The sequence below is a fragment of the Strix aluco genome, chromosome 13, assembly GCF_031877795.1.
Source record: "Strix aluco isolate bStrAlu1 chromosome 13, bStrAlu1.hap1, whole genome shotgun sequence".
Lineage (NCBI taxonomy): Eukaryota > Metazoa > Chordata > Aves > Strigiformes > Strigidae > Strix > Strix aluco.
In genome coordinates, this window is record NC_133943.1 from 13,008,942 (window position 1) to 13,029,194 (window position 20,253).

The window sequence follows — 20,253 nt, forward strand, 5'->3', positions numbered from 1 at the left end:
TCCTATTTTTGCCTTTGTTTTTAAGATTAAATTATTATAGAAAAATAACACAGTAACTCCTATCCTCAGTTTACCCTCCTGCAAAGGGAACTTTCTTGCAGTTTTGCTCCAGTGTTGAGACAGATGCAGCTCTGTTCAGAAATGTACCTTGCAGCTATATTTAAACATAAATAAATAAATTCTTCCTCAGCATAGAGGATTCTTGTTCAGCTAGAATTATCTAACTTGCTGTTGGGATACTGAATTGTTTGAGCACACAAGATAAAAATGGAAGAAAATATGTAAAAACATGCTGGAACCTTTCAAATATGAAAGCCATAAACTGGAAAACCTCCTCATAATCCAGATGGGAAACTAATCCTGTAGTCCCCAAAGGAGCCCAAGATGATAAAAGAACTGTGCACAACTAGTGTATCTTGCCAGTATAGATCAGTGGAACCCAACAGACCAATACGTTACTCTGAAAATAGATTCATATTATTAGTAATTTCTCCATTAAGTTTGTTCTTCCATACCTGCTGCACCCCTTTGTACTACAATAAAAGTTTGTGAGGCATTCTTCTCTGAGGCGGCTTCTGTCTTATGGAGAAGAAAATAGTTCCTTGGTGTAGAAAGATTACTGCTACTTGTATCAACAATATAAGCATGGAACAGCCTGGTTTTTATTATATTTTTTAAGCCCTTTTAGTTTGGATGAAAATATAATGTGTCTTGGATATTTTGCTTTTTTGCCTTGTTTCATTATAAGCAGATTGCCTGGCTCGTCTTCTAACTATGGTTGTCAGGGTGCACTAAAATCTTGTGCCTACCACTTCTGGAAGTCTCATGCATTGTCCCTTGTAGAGAAAGCTGTATAAGTGCTAAAGGCAGTATTTGCTTTCCAAATGTCTTAGCTCATACAGACAAGAATTTATCTGGGACTCTTGGGAACCGTCTATTCCAACCCCTTAATTAATTGACAAAGGTAGAAAAGCTGTAGCTGGGTTAAGCCAAGGCCTGCAGATGTGACTCAGCCTTTTGACTGTAGCTTGCTGCCGGCTGTTCAGTGCAGACCGATTAGTGGGGCAGCCGTGCAATGTGAACACTGGCAGCCTCCACACAGAGGAAGCTAATCACTGGTAAAGAGCTTTATATCAGAAGCAACGGTATGAAAAGCCTTGATTACGTGAACATCCCAGTTCCTTGGAATGCCAGACAAACCTTTTTGCTTGCAATTGTAAATAATCTGTTTCCCAAGAAATGTGACTTAAATATAGCGAAATTGGTTTGTGTTCTAGGACAAGACAGAAGCTGCCCTAAGTGACTGCAGCAAAGGTATGACTTTTTTTTTCCTGCTCTTGTGCCAGATCTTTCATGCATAAATCACGCCATTTAGTGCCTTACTGCAGAGCTGTAATTTTGGGCATAAGGGTCTTTAAAGAATTAAAAGAAAAGCTGTGATGGAAGACACCCGAATCGAAAATTATTTATATTATTTATTTTGTAAAACATGTATCAAACTTTTCCTGTCTGTAACTTACTTTCTATTGTCTTGTGCCAATAAGGCTGCTGTTTGTACTTCTTTTTAATAGGAAAGTCTTTTTATTATGGAAGCTGTTTCCTTACACCTACTATTTTAAACCCACTTCCACCTGCCGTTCCTCCCCAAATCTTGGTTTAATGCCAGATTCCAAAGAACCGTGAGGCCTTACAGAATTAAAAGCATTATCAAGTCCCTTTTATGCAAGGCTTTTGCTTTGTCACAAGGGCTTATGCTCTCCCGTTCTTGTCCTGCATATTTTTCTCTCTGCAACTTCTAGTGAAACCATTTCAGCTGTGCATTGCTTTATTGCTTCCACCCACTCACCCATGCTTGAATATTTGTTAAACTCCCCATGACAGCTGGGGAAAAAAATCCAAATTACCAATCAGAAAACTAATCCAATGGCTGCATGCCAGTACTGCTTGTACAGTAAATATGAGTTTGTACATGCTGGAAAGTATTCTTGAAGGTAACAAATTCTAGCTGGCCTCAGTCACTTTGGAGGTTTGCCTTGTTTTGGTGGTGGTGCATTCTGAAAAACACTTCTGCTAATTTTGTAGTGGCTGAAAGGGAGTAGGTCTGCTTTGCAGCAGCGAGACTTAAACGTACCATTGCTTCACACTCCCCAGGGACTTGGCTTACAAACTGCAATGCAACACTTGGAGCACAGCAGAGCAATTCACACTAACCTGCAACTTGCTGACTGTAGCATTGTCTTTGTCCTTCCAGAAAAAATAAACTAGAATATTTAGCTAGATAAACCTACATTTAATTGGCCTGAGAACCATTTTAATGGGTTGGTAATTATAAAAGGGGCAGTCTTTCATAATCCTTCTTTCTGTGATGAAAAATGGATGAAGAAATTCTTGAGAAATTACCATTTGCAGGTTACTGTTAAATTTAGCATTCAGTCTTAACTGCATCTGTAAACATGGTCATGGCCACCAAGGGAATAAGGAGAGGAAAAGCTTAAATTCAGTCAGTATGCCCCTCTGCTAACTTGTAGAGCTAATATAACTGTTTGTGGATTCCCAACCCAATTTTGACTGTTTGATATTAAATTCAGAAGTTCTCCTGGAGTTTGTCTCAACTTGAACTGAGATAAACAGGGAAATGCTTATTTTCCCTGCTATGTGTATCTTCAGGTATATTTAGCTGTAATCTAGTAATAAACATTAAATATACAAAAGTTGAAAAAATCTTACAGGTACTTAAAATTTCTGAAGTGTCACTTAGAATCTCTGCACATATAGTATTGCAAAATTAAATGTGCATTGTAAATCACCTCTATCTGTGATAGATTGTAGACATTAAGTGAAATATGATCATTTGCATTAGACTTTCAGTTAGATGTATGCCTCTTCTGAATTATGACTGCTTTTAAACTGTGACTCTGATTTTAAGCTACATTATAAAGATAACTATTAAGAATTTAATACACACTTAAGAATTCATTTGAGGGGTGTAGAAATGTTTCAAGTATACTGTGCTTTGGTTTTGTTTTCTAGCAGTGGAATTAAATCCTAACTACATTAGAGCTTTGCTGAGGAGAGCAGAACTATATGAAAAAACAGAAAAACTAGATGAAGCTCTGGAAGATTATAAGGCAGTCCTAGAAAAAGACCCATCAGTTCATCAAGCCAGAGAAGCTTGCATGGTAAGCATTTTTAGTATACTTTAGCCTAACTTTAAAGCAAAGTCTTTTTTTTCCTATTCTAAATATTCAGTGCTGTTTATGCAAGCAGCTTCATATGCAGTGATGATACCTTTTTTTTTCAAGTCTGAAATTGTAGTCTTTTTCTCATCTGATTTCACCTAAGGGAAGATTACATGAACTGCCACAACTTCCATGACAGGTCTCAGGTCCATAAAGCATGGTCCTCTTCTTACCTTGGCAAATTGAGTGAAAGTAAACGTGTGTTTTGAGCTGTAAGCATCTAATTACATGTTTAGCTGTTGAATAGCGTGCGCGCACACACACCTAGTGTTTCTGATTGAGACTGTTAATTGTATTTATGCATGTGCTAGAAGAGGTTGCCTGAACCTTGGCTGCATTTTAGTAGCCATCATTTCAATACGAATCTGCAATTTGGAGATCAGAATACAAGCACCCAGTAATACAGTTCTTGCTAGCTGTTTAATTAGTGGGAGTCTGGTTTTCTTTCAGTAGAATTATTTTTCTGATTCGTAAATTTGCAGTCGAATGCCTTTATGGCATAATTATAAAATAATTACTTTTTTTGATGACTTGATTATATAACTTTGAGAATGGCAAAGAGACAGGATTCTATCAGCCCGTATCTGTGTTAGTATCTACTTTAAAATGTTGATGTTTGTGTTTCTTGATTTAGCTGTTTTCTGTTCTTGTTCTTTGCTACGCCTTGTGTGTATTGGCCACTTTGACTTATTTTACTAATAGTCTCTGAAGTCTGCTATTAATCTTCAAAAACAGTTTTTCATTTGAAGAAAAAGGCACCTTGTGGTTGCAAACAGCACTCTCTCCTGATTTGGTTACTTTCTTCGTTCTAAAAAAAAAAAAAAAAAAATTCTGCAGCTTAGTACTGTGTTCCAGTGTCCACTTTCACCACTTTCAATCAAATCACAAATACTTCAGGATTAAACATTTCTTGCAGAATCTTTGCCATATCTCTAAGTGTAAGGAAATGTTTTAAAAGCTTCCTTGGCCCTTAGGATGTGTCAGCTTGGATAAAAAAAGATAAACCCCTAGCACTTCCTGAAACCCCAATCTAACATGTAAATAATCCCTACTCAATGGGGATTTAAAGTCACTGCTACAGCCTGCTGATTTGGGGTTTTAAGTAACTCTTTGTGTAAAATAACAGCAGGAAGTTATTTTTTTAGTGATATTTAGTATGTTAATGCTCAGTGTGGAAAAAGAGCTGTGGATTTGACAAGTTCAGAGGGTCTTTTCACAAGGGTAGCAAGAAGGGAAATTTATTTTGTACAGAAAGCTCCTCTTACAGGCTGCTTGCTGTTCTTATTTCTGAAAAGAGGTTATGAAGACTGTGTTGAAAGGACAAATGTGGTAGAGATGTAGCCAGACAGCCTGTGGTTTTGAAGGAACATGTGCTGATGGAAGGTAGCCACTGTAAAAAGTACAGTGGCGGTCACTTTTTATCAAAGTGGGAGCTTCAGGTCATGGTAGGTAAATGGTTTGCAAGCACCGAAGAGCCTGGAAAGAGCTGACCATTTTCTGCAGGGAAAGCAACAGCCGAACTATTCTTTACTTCCATTTAATGGATGCGATTTTAAAACGTAATTCTTCGTTGGGCACTCAAATCCATATGCCAATACTTGACTTTATATCTGGTTAAATTTTCAAAGGGCATCATTATTTTAGTTCACATCAGTGAACCTGCAACATATTTTGCCCCATAGAGGAAAAAAAAAAATCATTTACTTCACCTGCAAAATTATCTTCAAAACCACTTTGAATATGTCAATGCAGTTATTTTTGAAAGGTTTTAACTCTCCATTTGGTAAAATAAATTATTAGTAGTGATTTCCCCTCCCCCCTTCCCCATACTGTGGTGTTGTAAGTGACAGATTAGAAACTGCTTTTATAGCATATTAAACAAGAAGCCTTGCCTGAAATTACTTCCTTTGGGACTGGATCAGTTGCACTGATGTCAAAAAAATATTCTGCTTAACTGTGTAACTCCTGTTAGTGGTAAGGGTACGGTTTCACAAAACAGCTAAACTGATCTACTAACTACCTGCTGCTTACAAAGCTGTCCAGTTGCTTTCCTTGTGCTAGCGCTGGTACTAGCTCATGTCTGACCCTAGGGGATGGCTGGTTCTATCTATGAGTCTGGCAGACAACTAACTCTGCTAAAGGGAAAAACAGCAACAAGCGAGCAAAAAAAGCCTGCAACCAAAAAGCCCCAAAGTAAATACTTTTACATTGCCTTGCTTTTTTGCAGTCAGACAAGTCCTGCTGCAAATGCAAGTGAGAAGGAAAGAAGACGTGGTCAAGGCAGTGCAGGAATTGGGGCCATCCCTTTTGGCAGCACCACTAACAGGGTCAGGTTACTGTAGTGTGAAACAACCCCCCGATGCTTGTTGCATGCATCTAGTTGAGATCAGGAGAGCACTTTATCACCTAGCTCTTGGCAATGGCTTAATAAATGACAAGGTTGTCAAACATCATTACTGCATGGGTAGTGCATGTGATGGGTCCATCACAGTCTAGAAAAGAGTATTTGTCAGCCTTGTTTATAGTCTCCTAGCTGAGACTATGGCTTATTTGATCCAGGAATTCAGCCAAGGAGTCTGCTGACATTTCTAAAGGAAACGATGGGGTTTAGTTTCTGTAGCTTGCAGTCCTTTAGCATTAGACCAGCTCCAGAGTGAGGCCTAGTGTAATCTAGTCAGTTACTTGGTAAAATCGTGTATAAGGAGTGCATTTTAGCAGTTCATCACACAAAGAACAACTGTGAAGATCAGACAGATTCTTACGAACCACCAGTCAGGACTCCACAGATTAGGACTTGGGAACACTCAGTAGTTGGTACAAAACGTATGGAGTTTAATATACATATATTTTGGCTGATTGGAACCCCCTGAAAGTATAGATAATGTCCTTTGTACTTCTTGCAAAACCACTTTTCTTTCAGTGAGTATGCCTCTTAATAATCTCACAAAAGAGCCCTTGCTCAGTAACCAGTGGAGATTTGGGCTAGAAGAGAATCATAAACAGTGTTGCTGTTCTTCCTGGCCATCTTCCAGGAATGTTTCAGAACGATTGGTAATTTCTTCTTAATTTTTGTAGCTGGGAAGTACAGAGGTTGACTGTTACATATACCTTCTGCTCCTTGACCTCATTTTACTAGGCAGAGGCTTTAAGCTCACATGTGGTGCAGAACACTTTGTACAAAATGCCCTCAATTTACACTGCAAGTGGGATTTAGGACATTCTGCCCTGAGTTGGTCCTGTTCTTTGTCAAGTTTCAGAGTAGAAGCAATCTTTTGAGACTGAAGCTTAAAATTCCCTTCTTGAAAAATTGTTAAGGAAATTTTACACTTTTTAAAATATTCATAATAAATCTTTAAATTCCATAATAAAAAAACAATTCCAGCTGTAATGTTGACTCCACATACGTGGTTAACATATCTAATATATAGGAGGCTAAGATGCTTTGCTTTATGTTAAGGTAAAGTGCATTGCTCTTTGCAGAAATATTGCAGTAATTTTCCCCCTTTGCTGGTAATGAAAATGATGCATCAAGAGAATCTGCAAATTAGCTTCGTTCACTGTTAGAACAAATATTTCTTCTTCCTGTACACAGAAAATATTTCACATACTGCTTTAGGGAATGTCATGAACTTGTTAAATGACAGTTTAAAAACATTAAATACACAGTAGTTCTTTGCTTTGATTCCTGATTTGATAGGTGCTCTAAAATTTCAGTACTGTTTATATTTCAGGAGTACAGTGCTAGTGTTTTGATTTAAATCCTAGTGTCGCACACTTCAGGTAATTTTGACATCTTCAATGCTAAATTAAGCAGTTTGAAATTATAATGTTTTGTGGTCAAATAATCATCCCTATTGATGCTTTCCCAGAATGTGTTTAATTATATGGTATCAATCTTAAGGTTTTGTTTTTAGCAGGTGTGTAACAGTGTTGTGTGAATTTTAGCTTCAACACAGTTTTTGAGAGATTGGCAGCCCAGATAAACTTATTTACCAAAAGAAGCTGTACTTTGAGTATTATAGACCCCAGATAAATAGCTGTCCTCACAGATACCTTTCTATAGATAACTAACCTTGCAAATACATTTCTGGAGTGAGAAATGCTGAGTCTTTGAAATAGTAACATGCAGACAAACAAAACATGGAATATGTATTTCAGATCAAGGATTTGTGTCTTCATACGTCCTGATAAAGCCTAATGTCCAAATGTGAGACACACATGCTATATGTGCCAAACTCGTCCAAGATTCAGCAAATCTCTCAGCCACAATGCAGACTGAATTTAGAGCCTGGGGATATCTACGCATGTTTTCATGCAGGCATCTTAGGTCCAGATCTGCACAGAACTTAATAAGCCCCTCTGGGTCAGCAGGAGTCAGATGAGGTCTGACTGGGCTAATTAGATCTGGCTCACTGGTGGTGATGCTGGGCCTGGGCTGGTTTCAAGCTTAGCCATCTATCTATATCTGCATTCTATTCCTTAGTACTTGTTTTTCTGGGGTATACCACCTCTCTTCCCCATCACTATAGAAAATGAACTGTATTTGCCTGTGTTCACCAGTGTATCCTGCATTGGAGAGAGCAGTAGCCAGGCAGCCTTATCAATAGGCTTTTTCTTGAGGTGACCATCTTATTTCACTGTGGCAATGATATCAGGATGACAAACCTATCGATGATGATTGGAGCTGTAAATGACAGGAAGGAACAAGATTAGGAAATTAATTCTTTAACTATGTTCAGAAGCCAATTATCACAAGGGAAGTGTATCAGGAGTGAATTCCACACCTGTTACCATAGTCTGCAACTGCAATTAAGTTACCACTATACCATTACAGCAGATCTGTCTTACTTGCTATGACCTCCACAAGAAGAGACAGCATAGTTATGCATATAATTGCATGCTGAACTGCCAGAATTATACAGTAATAAGCATAGTATAAAAGCTTGAAATAGTACTTCTGAAAAATACAAAAAGAAATGTATAAAAAGTGACTGTCATTTGTTTTAATATTGTTTTTAACTGATGTATAGAAGATGCAAAATTTAAATGATGCAATGGTAAACTTACTTGTAGTGAATGTAAAGTTCAATTAAAAATGATCATTACAATCATATAGCAAAACACTGTGTAAGGATGGAAGATGAGTCACAGCTGCTCTAGGCTTAAATGGGAGTCTCAAGTCGTTAGGAATGCATAGACCATGCAGTTACGTAATGCTCATTAGAAACATGTGATAAATTTGTTTGTGATGGTGCAATAGATTTTAACACTGGTGCCAGTTCTGGCAGAGAGGGAAAAAGCACATTAACGAACTCTTATTGGACTGGTACCTTGCTCAGGATGAACTGTTGGAGTTCCTTCCCCATGACAAACTGCCAAATCAAGGCCCTTATTTATAATACCCTCTCCTCCTTAGACCTATACCAAGATGCTGCTCAGTAAGCTATGTCCTGAAGTTCACAGATAGTTAATTCGGTGATCTTCTAATAAAATACTTGTATTTAGAAGATCTTCATGTTTTTACAGTGCAGATTTCCCTGAAGTGCGATGCCACTGAGAACTGACTTTATGGATGTTTTCCTCATGACACCTGTGTTTATGTTCAGAAGTCCAATGCTGTGCTTGCTTAGTTCCTCTAGCCTCTCTTACCAAACTTAACACATACAGCAGAGGAAATAGGGCTAAAATATACTTTAATTGTAAGTCTCTTAAATTCCATAAGCTTTTCAGTTAAAATTCCAAGCAAACAGATCAGATCTGTTTTTCAGCAGTAAAAATGTATGACTATGTGAAACCTGCACTTACAAGTTATGACTTACTGTTTATGTGAACTGATGTCATAGGATGAATTACAGGTGTCCAGAATAAGATGAAAGTGTGGTTTGACATAAGGATTCCTTTTAAGACATAAACAGTGTATGCTGGGTATGCGTGTGAAAATTCCGTTAGCTTAACCTACAGTATTATTGAAAGCATGGGTCTGATCCCAGTTTTTTCTCTCTCTCCACAGCGATTACCTAGACAAATTGAAGAGCGGAATGAAAAATTAAAGAAAGAAATGTTAGGTAAGTAGTGTGTATATATAACTTGCATAGTAATCTTCATAGTCTACTGGAAAAAGTAAAAATGCATGAGTAGAATCTCTTGTATAAAATTTAAAGAAGGTAAATCTTAAAGGAAGTACTTGTTCTGTGTTAAACAAAACTCCTCATTTCTTCATAGTTCTGTACTACTTGGTTTCACCTCCAGGAAGTCCTAGCCAAATAATTCTCTGGTACAGAAACGGCTATTAGTTAAATTTAAAGAGAGAACACTCAAGACCTTCTAAAACCATTTAATATTGATGCATGTAAACGCTGGGGAAAATGGTTTGAAACAGACCAGCTGCTCTGCCCTTTCTCTCTGCAAGTAAACCTTCAAAGGAAACATTCTCATGAAAGGGATAAAACAGGGTTTTCACTAAACCTTTACGTAAAAGAAGTCAACCAGCTGTAATAACTGAGCATGTTTGATCTTGTGTCTGAAGAAATAAATTCAGTTCTTCTTGTAGCACTTCCAACCTAGAGACCTCCAAGTCTTCGTGTTTACCTTGATTATATAGTATTTCAGTTCTGTTTGTCTGGAGGCTGAATTAGACCTACCTAGTGTTGCAAACAGGCATCTGGCCTTGCTAGGAGAAGAATTAGATTTACTAACTGCATAGTTCATTGTCTCTTGACGTTTTACAATTCTATACCAAAGGATACTACTGACTCTACTTGTTTGTAGAAAAGAAAATTTAATTAATATAACTCATTTGAAAGTATGTGCCCCCATCATAGTGTTGTATGGTATTGCTTGGTTAATATCTTAACTGGATTGATGTCTTTCAAAAAGATAACTACTTAAATAAGATTGCCCAAGCAAGATTGGTTTTCATGTGTAACACTGAGTATAAAGCACTCCCTTGCACTACTCACAGTGTTATGGTTAAACTAACAGTTTTGGGGGGAACCTCCTGCCCAAACAAGATTGCTGTCAACATTGTCTACTGTCTCCTAGTTAACAGGGTTTGTTAATTCTTATAGGTTCAGATGCTACTTAAGCCAATGTGATGTTCTGGTGCTTTTTAAAATGAGTTTTTATATAATCTTTTCATTTGTACTGTTTAGAAAATCCCCACAAAAGATCAAGGACAAATGACAGTATAAGATAAACTAACTGTACGTAGCCTGTTTCAGAAATAGCTTTCAGTAGCTACCTGTTTGCTCATTCTAGGTGTCACAAGTAGTAGATGAAATACTATTTCCAGATGAGTAGGCTTTGAGGGTTTGGGATGGGAAAGGGGAAGACAGTGTTTTGCTGTTCTGCAGAGAATCAGGTCAAATAAACTCAGTCTGTCTTGCATACTGGAACACTAATTCTTAAAATATTTGGGAAGAAAAGGCTGTTTCAAGGACTTATGCTGAAGCTGATATTTTTTTTTCTTGTTGTGCAGGGAGTTTGATTTGCTCTTGTTTTGTACCTGTTTTGACCTAGTAAAGCTGCAGTGAGGCTTTCTAGAGCTTTACATCATCAGATTCTGTTTCCACCATTGTACTTAGAACAAGCCATAAATAAAGAAGGTTAAGTGCAATAGTGCTATAAATAAATGACAAATGCAGAAAATCTCCAGAAGGATCATGCTCATTTGTAGGACATGGGATGGGTTTTAACACAAAGTATTCTGAACTCTCCCTTTGTACCATTGTTACCAGCGTCCAAAGGGCCTCACTAAACACAAGGGACTATACTGAGACAATAAATCCAGATTTATAAACTGTCATTACAAACCTAGTTCTATACTGCTAATTTTTCCCTAGTGTTCAGACTAGATGTGATCTTTTTAGAAAGTGTTAATCCAGTGGTAGTTAGCACTTCAGAAATGAACTGGTCTTTTGGGAACCAGTTCAGGCCGTTTATATTGGGATCCTAGAGAAAGGAATCCCTTCTCAATGATGTTACATACGTGCAAGGAGATACATTGATGTTTACTGGTTTAAACAGCCAGGAAAACCAGACTAAGAGTGGGGTAGTACAGTGTATAACCCTATGTTCATCTACAACCTCTGCATGTGACAGGATTCCTATAAATTTTCATGTTTCATTAAAATTACATGGTGTCAATTGGGCAGGTGATATTTTTTTCTTAGCACTGCTTGTGATCACTAGTGTAACAGAAATTGAGGATTGTTCTATAATACATTCTCTTAATACAACACTTGAAAGTAAGTTAGGAATATGGGCAGTAACCAGACTAAATTTTTTAAGTGTTATAAAATTCCCTGTATCTTGTCAGTAAGAGAGATAGCAGTGATGTCATGGATCTAAGAATGGAGGCCTGGGAAGGAAATACTTCTCAAGGTTCACAAAATGCTGCTGTTTCATCTGAGGTCAAGGAAAAACTCTTACAATTGAAGAAGGGGGATTAGATAGGAGTTCTGGAAAGAGTGAAAGAGGACAAACTTGATATAGTGTGGTGGTTAAGAGATTTCTTCGGATTGTTTTTGTTGTACAATGTATTTGTTTTAAGTTGCTTCAGCTTTTCTTTTTCAAGAACTTTGTTAATGTATTTACCAACTGGGTACTGTGTCAGAATAAACAATTGCTTGTGGTAGTCTGTTAGGAGATTATCTGACTACTGGTTGAACAGTGCCAGGTGTGCAAGGATTCATTCTTGTCTTCTCACAGGGGTGTCAGCTCGAGTGTGTGGCTTGTACCCCAGATTTTTTGGTTCCAGGAGAGCAATTCAGATGCATCCTCATAGTTCCAGGTTAGGCCTGGTCCAGGAGCGCTGACACTAAAATTAATCACGAACAAAATCTTTAGAAAATGTCACAATTCATGCTTTGGCTCCTTTGAAGTTTGGATATTGAATTGAATTCTCATTTTAGTCAGTGAATTGGCCAGTAACGTCATTTTTCTAGGCCTTTATTCTTTCAAATAAAACTAAGTCCTGGTATACCCAACTGACACTGTCATGAAAACTGGAGCTGTGTACAAACAAAGCAAAATAAATGGAGTGCATCTTCCTCCTTCCCCAAGTGTGTTTCCTGTTTTCCAGTGCTACAGCTCATTACCACATAGTTTGTCAGAAGCTGAAACCACTTCTTAAGTGATTGTGTGTAAATAAATCAGCGTACACATTCCTGACTGGATTTTTCTTCCAGACTACCTAACTATGAATTCTTGTGTGCAAGTGGTAGTGCATGTGATTTGATGAAGTTGATGTCACTAGAAAAAGCATGTTTTGTTGCCAAACCAAGTACATTTCTGTTGTGTGTTCTGCAAGGGTCTAACTTTCCCAAAGCTGACATTTGTATTTAAATTATTTTCATATTTGCCATTCAGCCGTTGCAGATTAGTGTTGCCACTTGCCACTGAAGTTTGCTCAGTACAAACTAACCTCTGAGTTTCACATTAATGAAAGCTTAGCTTATAGCACAGTTTGAAAGGAGCTTTTAAATCCATGTGGCTCTTGCCCTTTATGCTTTCATAACATGAGCGTCCTCTGCCTTAGTAATTGCCCAGGACACGAACATATACTGACCATTTTGTGTTCTTTTTATTTCTCTTTTGACTTTAAAGCCAAAGATTTCCAGCTATTGTGCAACAAGCTAGTCTTGTTTAGAGAAACTATAATTACTGTGATAACTAGGACCAACTCCTTTGGGGAGAGGGTGTGAGAAGAGGGGAAGTTTGGCATAGTTTTAGCAACATTTACCAACTTGAGGACTGTGACAACAATATAGTTTTCTTCATAGCTACAGGGGAGCCAAGTATATTGGATATTAAAAAATGGGATGGAACATATGCCAATCTTTGTTACCCATCTTATACACACAGGGTTCATCAAATCTAATTAAAAACTATTGGGACTTTCAGCTTAAGTTATAAATGAGTGCATTCCAGAAAATAGTGAAATGTACTTGATCATCTATGTGATTAATGGGAAGGCCTATCAGAACATATCACCTGGGCCTTTCTGCCAGTAAGAGATTTTTCCAGCTACTTGAGATCAGCAATGATATTTATTAGACTTAGTGCCTAAAGAATTAGTTTGGGCTTTTTTTTTTTATACTGAAGGGTATCCCATATTTGAAACTGCTAAATTCCCATACTGTATATAGGGAGGTCACTTTAAATAGTTTAAATGAGAGCTAATACATAGTTACTTTCAGTTCAGTCCTCACCATTTAGGGAAGGGAAAAGGATTTGCCCTTGCTCTTTTAATTGCTTAAGAAATCTTGTTGTAATACAGAAAGTTATACAAAGATGAGACCTCATCAGGAAACTTGTCTTTTATCCAAAAAAAATTATTAACACAAATATCTAGCTTTTCAACTTCAAACACCATATTAGCACTAGCAACTATACTAGAATTATTGCCAGAAAGACTGAATAGCAATTAATTTTGGCTGTTACATCTTAATATAAATTGTGAGAAATCTTTTCATGCATCTGCCTTTTGCAACAGGATGTTACACTGCAGTTTAAGTGAGTAATGAATCATAGACTTATGAGCCCTAAATTGATTTTTACCAGTTAGTTTTCTTGTTAACTTCTAAATATTGCTCTTCTGAAGAACCTTAACATGCTGGAATTCCCAGTGAAAAGTAGACATAGAGTCTCTAAAATACAAAGAACAAGATCTATGAAAATACGGTCTCAGAGAGGAGAACGTGACCCTGCTCGGGGACAAGTGAGTGTTTGACTGCTGAGAACTCTTTGCAGCTGAGTCACAGCTCCACATGCCTTTTTCCTTCCTTCAAGCACAGTCTCTGTTTTAAGAGAGCTTTTCTTTTGGGGGGAGGGGGAGGTTGGACTTAACTACAGATCTTAATTTAGGGTGAAAGGAGAGTGGGGGAGGAGGAAATAGTGCTTTCCTACAATGATGGGTTTATGTGTGCCAAGACAGCAGGAGCAGTGCTTTGGGCTTGAGTTCCCGGAAAAGGCAAGGCTTTCTTCTGCTTCATTAACAATTTATTAAATGTGGCTGCACCAAAAGGCATTGCTATATGTGGATTTAAGTGATAGAACAGGAAGGTGACCTATGACTGCATTGTTTTAATTATTCAATCCCAGTGAGATGAAGAATAAAGTATTAAATATATCATATAGTCTTTAGCTTTTCCCAAAGAGCTGGCCTAGCTACAAGCAAGAATACCGAGGCAGTTGTTCTGTGTTTATTGGCTCTGGTATGACCGGAAAAGAGCCATCGTACTAACTCCAATTAGAAAAGACCTTTCACAGTTTCCTGAAACAGTCAAACTCGTCTGCCTGCTCCTGAGCCAGCTGCAGTGCCTGGATAACTTGTGAACTGTTTACAACTGGCTCTAGCAATGCCGGGATTCTTCCACCAGTAGACAAAGATACTTCTCACCCCCAAACCTGAAACTAAGCAATGATCAAATGTTTGTCTAGAAGTACAATAGCAACTATTCATCCCAGTCATAGAGATCCAATGAACAACTTCATAGTTTTATAACCAAAATGCTTTTAGGATGCAGTATGAAACTATGAATTTAATAGTTAACTTAGCTTAAACAGGGTGTAGCTTAAAAAAAGCCCCAAACCACCACCAGTACAAAGAAGCTAATCCTAGCTGAGCCACTCACTGGAATGACTTTGGCCAGATCACTCAACCACTGCATTTGTTAATCCACACAGAAAAATCAAACTGAAGAAAAATTCTGTCTCTCCAACTAGCTGCTTTTGTAGGCTTAAGTTGTCTTTTTTTCTTGTGTAAGGCCATGGAATTTCCATGTTGACTCTCAAAGATCAATCTTGCTTTAAAATAATCACACAAATCTCTGAAGGATACCCAGTTGTGAACCTGCACTTTGATGCAAGATCTTAATTACTTTGGCATATTTAGGAGTACTGTAGTAATGCTGTTAGATTCTTTATGCCAAACTGAGTTGTTCCTTAGAATAAAAAGTTTACATTTTTCCCCAGCTGTTGTTTCTTTTTGTATTTTCTGGGAGCGTGTTCAAAAGCTTCCCCTGCTGCAATTCAATTTTGGAAATGCAATTGAAAAAATAGCGTATTTTGGTTTAGGGTGATGGTGTTTAACCTGTCTTGAACTGTGCAATGTAAGAGATAAGGGACATACTTCCACGGGCTAAGTTCAGACTTGGATACGATTTCTGTTTTGAGCACGGTCACAGGCCTGCAGTGTCATGCAAGTCAAATCTCTTGATCTGTTTGTACTCCAGTTGTGCAGCATAAATACTGCTTGTCTCTTTCTGTAAAGAACGTACATAGGGCTTTGCTCCTTATGTTTCTGTACTTCTTTATCGCTGCTGGGAAGTGACTGCTTCAGTATGGCTTAGCAACAAAGCCTGAACTGAATTCTGGCTGGTGCACTGTAGTGAGGAAACTTACTTAATAGCAGTAGTGATGATTCCACTGCTGAGTAGAAGCAGGGTTTTCAAACAAACAAAAGAACTTTGGAAAATGTTTGGAAAACTAAGTGATAAGTGTTGATATGACTTTGCAGTTAGATTCTAATATGCTAGTTTAGAAATAGAAATACAGGTGAAGATGACGAGTAACAGATGTTTCTCATGACTTAAGATGGCTTGCTGAAAGCATGCACATGCAAGTAGGAATAGCTGTGGCATTTGCATGTTTTAGTTACGCGATTGTGACTACTTCAGTTGCTCAGCTGGATCTCCTGTTGTTGTTGTTGTCACTTTTTCCCCACCATTTGCATGCACAAAACTCCCAGCAAAACAAAATCCATTGCCTTGAAGAATCTAGTAAAGGCAGAAGGCTTTTTGAACAGTGGTGTGTAGCCTGTGGATGCAAACCTAGGGTAGGGTTCAACTTGTCCAAACTTCTCCTGTTTGTTCTTTGGGAAATTAGTCTACAATTCTGCATTGAAGCCAGGAGGAAAATAATGTTTTTCTTGGAAAACTGACAATCTTCCTCCTTTGTCTTGTCATGCCAGGGGCTCAGTTAGCTTGTGTTTAGGCAACATTGGTTTTGATTAATTTTATCTATTCTATCATCTCTATAGATATTACTTTTTTTTAAAAGGCTGTCCTTTTGTTGCCCTTCCCCTTTTACAGGTGGTAGCAAGATTCATTTTCTAGAGTCAGAAAGCATGTATGATACATGTACATTGATAGAAGCCTTTACATGTTATTAACTGTCATACCCTGTGTATATTTAACAAAGCTTGTTAAATAAGAGTTGTTCAGAGCTCTTAGCAGTGGTTAGTCCTGGAGAACTGTAGTTTGAAAGTGAGTTAATGATGTCGTGTGACATGACATCATGCTGAGGTGTTTTGCAGGCAAAATGGCTGTAAACGTGTATGCTTCAGATGGAACTGCTTCGTTTGCAGGTGCAAACACAGTTGCAAGGATGAAATTGTTTTATTTTTCTTTATATCAATACAGGGATTTAGAAAGGGATTTTTAATAACCACAAATGAGCAGTTTGAACACTGGCTTTCATTGTGTCTTTCAGTAGTCGAGGAAACTGATGTTCTTGATTGTTTAGAGAGCTGTAGCAGCATCAAAAATGTCCAGAACTGAAACCTTTGTGTTAGAAATTTGAATGTTGGCAGCTATCAGAGTTATAGCCAGGCATAAGTATAGGGGAGACCAGTGCTTTGTTGTGAGCTGTTAAACTCTCGTGCGTCAAGAGCTTACCACTGAGGAAATAAGGTGCTTCTGGATAGCTATAACCACATAGCCATGACAGTCTGCAGCCACTGGCTCCTCGTCAGGGCTGCCTGATGAACCATTCAGGACCAGCATGGTGATCTGTTTTCAATCCCAAAGCTGACAGTAACTACATCACAACTGGGATTTCTTTAATTCATGTAAAGAGCCTAAATATTCAACAAACTGCAGTGATTTCCACAGCATTTACCTTAAATTAGTAGATAAATTAGTAGAGCTGGACTGTGTAGTCAGGCATAATTCAATGGGAGTTTTCTCTCTGCTTAATACTTAACATATTATCTCTCCTTTTCATTGTAGGCAAACTGAAGGATTTTGGGAATTTGGTTCTCCGCCCCTTTGGCCTGTCAACAGAAAATTTCCAGATAAAACAGGATTCATCAACTGGCTCGTACTCCATCAATTTCGTTCAAAATCCAAACAACAATAGATAACATGAATTCAATCTAGTTCTGCTGGCTTTCAGGCTTTCTGACCGTGTGCTTGCACGTACCAATCAAAGGATTCAGCAAACATTCTTCACGCTCCCCAAGTGAAGATAAGAGTCAAGCACATTCATTTCCCTGCTTGTGACATTACTTACAATGTGGATGTAAAGCAAGTCATTTGACTTCTTAGTGATAACTATGTCCAGTGTGTGATTTATTATTTTTTTTAATTTTTTTTTTTTCTTCCCTTGTGGTGTTTGGCTTATCCCACTCTCAGGTTCGTTATTTTGGCCCATTCAATGCTGGCAACAAAATTCTAGCAAGCAATGCAGTTGAATCAAAATGCTCACGCACCTGTAGCCAAGAACAAAGCCTAATTGTGTCTTGGGGAATTAATGAATCTAACAGAAGCACTTCTCCACACTCAGCAGGTGGATATGACTGACAGCATGCATGGAAGCAAGCCAGCCTCTTCTGTGGAATAATTTTTCTTTGTAATAAAGGCTTGTTATTTCTGTTGGTTTGGTTTGTGAAGTTCTTGCCTTATTTGAGTTCTTTCCGTGGTGGTATCATTGTTAAAAGTGCTTATAGCCCAAATAACATACTTGCAGGACATTCATTTGAAGCATTTGTTTTTGTTGGTTTTTTTTTTTTTACAAGGGCATGTAGTGATAGGACAAGGGGTAATGGTTTTAAACTGAAAGGAGGTAGATTTAGATTAGATGTAAGGAAAAAATTCTTCCCTGTGAGGTGGTGAGACACTGGCACAGGTTGCCCAGAGAAGCTGTGGCTGCCCCCTCCCTGGCAGTGTTCAAGGCCAGGTTGGACGGGGCTGTGAGCAACCTGGTCTAGTGGAAGGTGTCCCTGCCCGTGGCAGGGGGGTGGAACTAGATGGTCTTTAAGGTCCCTTCCAACCCAAACCATTCTATTATGTATTTTTTTTTTTTGTCTTACAGCAATATTGATAAATTAACCTCAGGCTACCCTTACACCACAGTTTGTGTACTTACTTTTTATTAAATTTTTCTGAAAGCAACAAGGAAATTCTGTGCCTATATATGTATCTATACACACACACTCTTTGTAATGGTAACATAAAATTAGTTAAATTTGCTTGTCTAAGATTCATATTACAGATACTCATAACGGCAAACAAATTAGTGATAAAGTTGCTTGCAGAAGATCTTCATAGTACATTAGACCTTGAAGACTTTCAAGTACCTAGTTATACAGGTGCTGTTGTAGTAGTTTATTCAGATTTTGGGGAAGGGGTGTCTTTTGTAATTAATACTGATTTTTTTTTTTTTATATTGATACTGAAATGTTTACATTGGAGGCAGATTTTCAGTTGTTTCCATGCAGATTTCAATACATGATTTAATTAAATAATTAGTGGTGGCTGTTTGTTGGCTATTGGTTGTCCTCTTGAATTTGTTTCAGGATGTCTCTGTGTGTGTACTTAAGGACTGAAATTATAGAGCTTCAGTTTTTACACTAATATGCCTGAGAGAAATAGTCTCAAGCTAAGGTCTTCTTGGCGCTTTATTTTCATTTTTGTCTCTGCAGCTGTGGGGGGTTTTTTTGATTGTTGTCTAACTTGGTCCTGCTGCATTTTTAGTTTTGACTTTGTGGTTACCTGTTTGTGAACTCTCAAGCCTGCAGTGAGTGTGTATTAAGTCTATGGGAATTAAAATCTCATGTCAAGAGAGAAGCCCTAATTTAGAGTGGGGCCTGTGCAGCCTTTAACATCTTCTGCATAATTCAAATGTTGCTTAAGAAAATAACTAAACAGCCTCTAGGATTTCCATATGCTGAAACTGTAACTATGCCATGCTTTACTGGATAAAGTTTCTAATGTGCAAGGCTGAACTTCCTTTACTACCAAAGTTTGGACAAAGGGGTAGGTGTGTGGATGGGAGGTTTTAAAGAAAGATTTTGCTGCTGAGAGCAGCCACAGTGCTGCTGAAGGGGGTTTGTCAGCCAAAGGCTGGGTGTGTCAGACTCCAGTGTCTAAGCAGAGGGCTGAGCTTACCCAGGTAAGTGTGCCGGGACACGAGTGTGCTCCCACTTGAGAGGCTCTGCAGGTCCAGATAGGCTCATTAGTTGTAAAACCATTCTGCTTTCTGATCTGAGCTCTTCAGATTCAGGGAAGGCTTATTGGGTTGGGCAGAGTGCTAGGACTAGTATAAATGTTAATAATCTTTCCTGAAACGTGGAACGCTATGGAGCAAAGGCTGTCCAAGCTGCTTCTGAGGCGCCCTAGGCAGAGGCAGTGCTGGGCTGAAGCTCATAAGCTTGGCTTTTGCCCAAACTGAGGCACTTGAGTAGATCTAAATCCTGCTTCCTTAGAGCTCCGAGTTTAGCATGGGCAGGGTTGAGACATCAGTTCTTGCTGCAGAACACTCCGTGCTGCCTGAGAGCGGCAAATGCGGCTGGCTGGGGAAGCAGCGTGATCTGCACCTGGAGCCAGCAGGGCCCTGACCGTGCCTTACAGTAGCTCACTTTGCTGGGGGGGAAAGGAGTTCATCCAGGCTTTTGTCTCATTTACCGACATCCCGCTCGTCGTGCATCACGGAATGGGAAGCAGAGTGGGTCTGGGCCCTGGGTTCACTCAGCCACAACATACATACACCCCCTTAGAACAGACATAAAGGGAACCACTCCGAAGCTACTCTGGGTACTTTAAATTTTCTGTGTATCCTTGTTATGACCAATTAATTGCTATACACACGCAGTGTATGCATATCTATTAGTTACCAGCGTGTGGCTGTTGTGCAAAGTTAGAAGCAGTGGCTTTTAGCAACTTGCTGCTTATCTTACAAATTAATTCAGTGACAGATTTTCTTCCTTCCATTCTGCTCCTGCTCTACATCT

The 20,253-nt window shown here is 38.4% G+C and overlaps 2 protein-coding genes across 5 annotated transcripts in view; one reads left to right on the forward strand and one right to left on the reverse strand.

Moving 5' to 3' along the window:
* Positions 1–17,900, forward strand: part of TTC1 (tetratricopeptide repeat domain 1) — a 33,046-nt gene extending 15,146 nt beyond the window's left edge. For both annotated transcript variants that reach the window (XM_074838917.1, XM_074838918.1), the window contains 4 exons: positions 1,278–1,314; positions 3,031–3,179; positions 9,250–9,304; positions 17,252–17,900. In XM_074838917.1, the coding sequence (XP_074695018.1) occupies positions 1,278–1,314; positions 3,031–3,179; positions 9,250–9,304; positions 17,252–17,385 (375 nt within the window). In that variant the 3' untranslated portion in view covers positions 17,386–17,900. The remainder of the gene's footprint in view (positions 1–1,277; positions 1,315–3,030; positions 3,180–9,249; positions 9,305–17,251) is intronic.
* Positions 7,651–20,253, reverse strand: part of PWWP2A (PWWP domain containing 2A) — a 54,293-nt gene continuing 41,690 nt past the window's right edge. For 2 of the 3 annotated variants that reach the window (XR_012625029.1, XR_012625028.1), the window contains exon 5: positions 7,652–7,923. The gene's annotated coding sequence lies outside the window, so the exon portion shown is untranslated. Of the gene's footprint in view, positions 7,924–20,253 lie in introns of all 3 variants that reach the window. The other variant, XR_012625026.1, reaches the window with a different exon arrangement.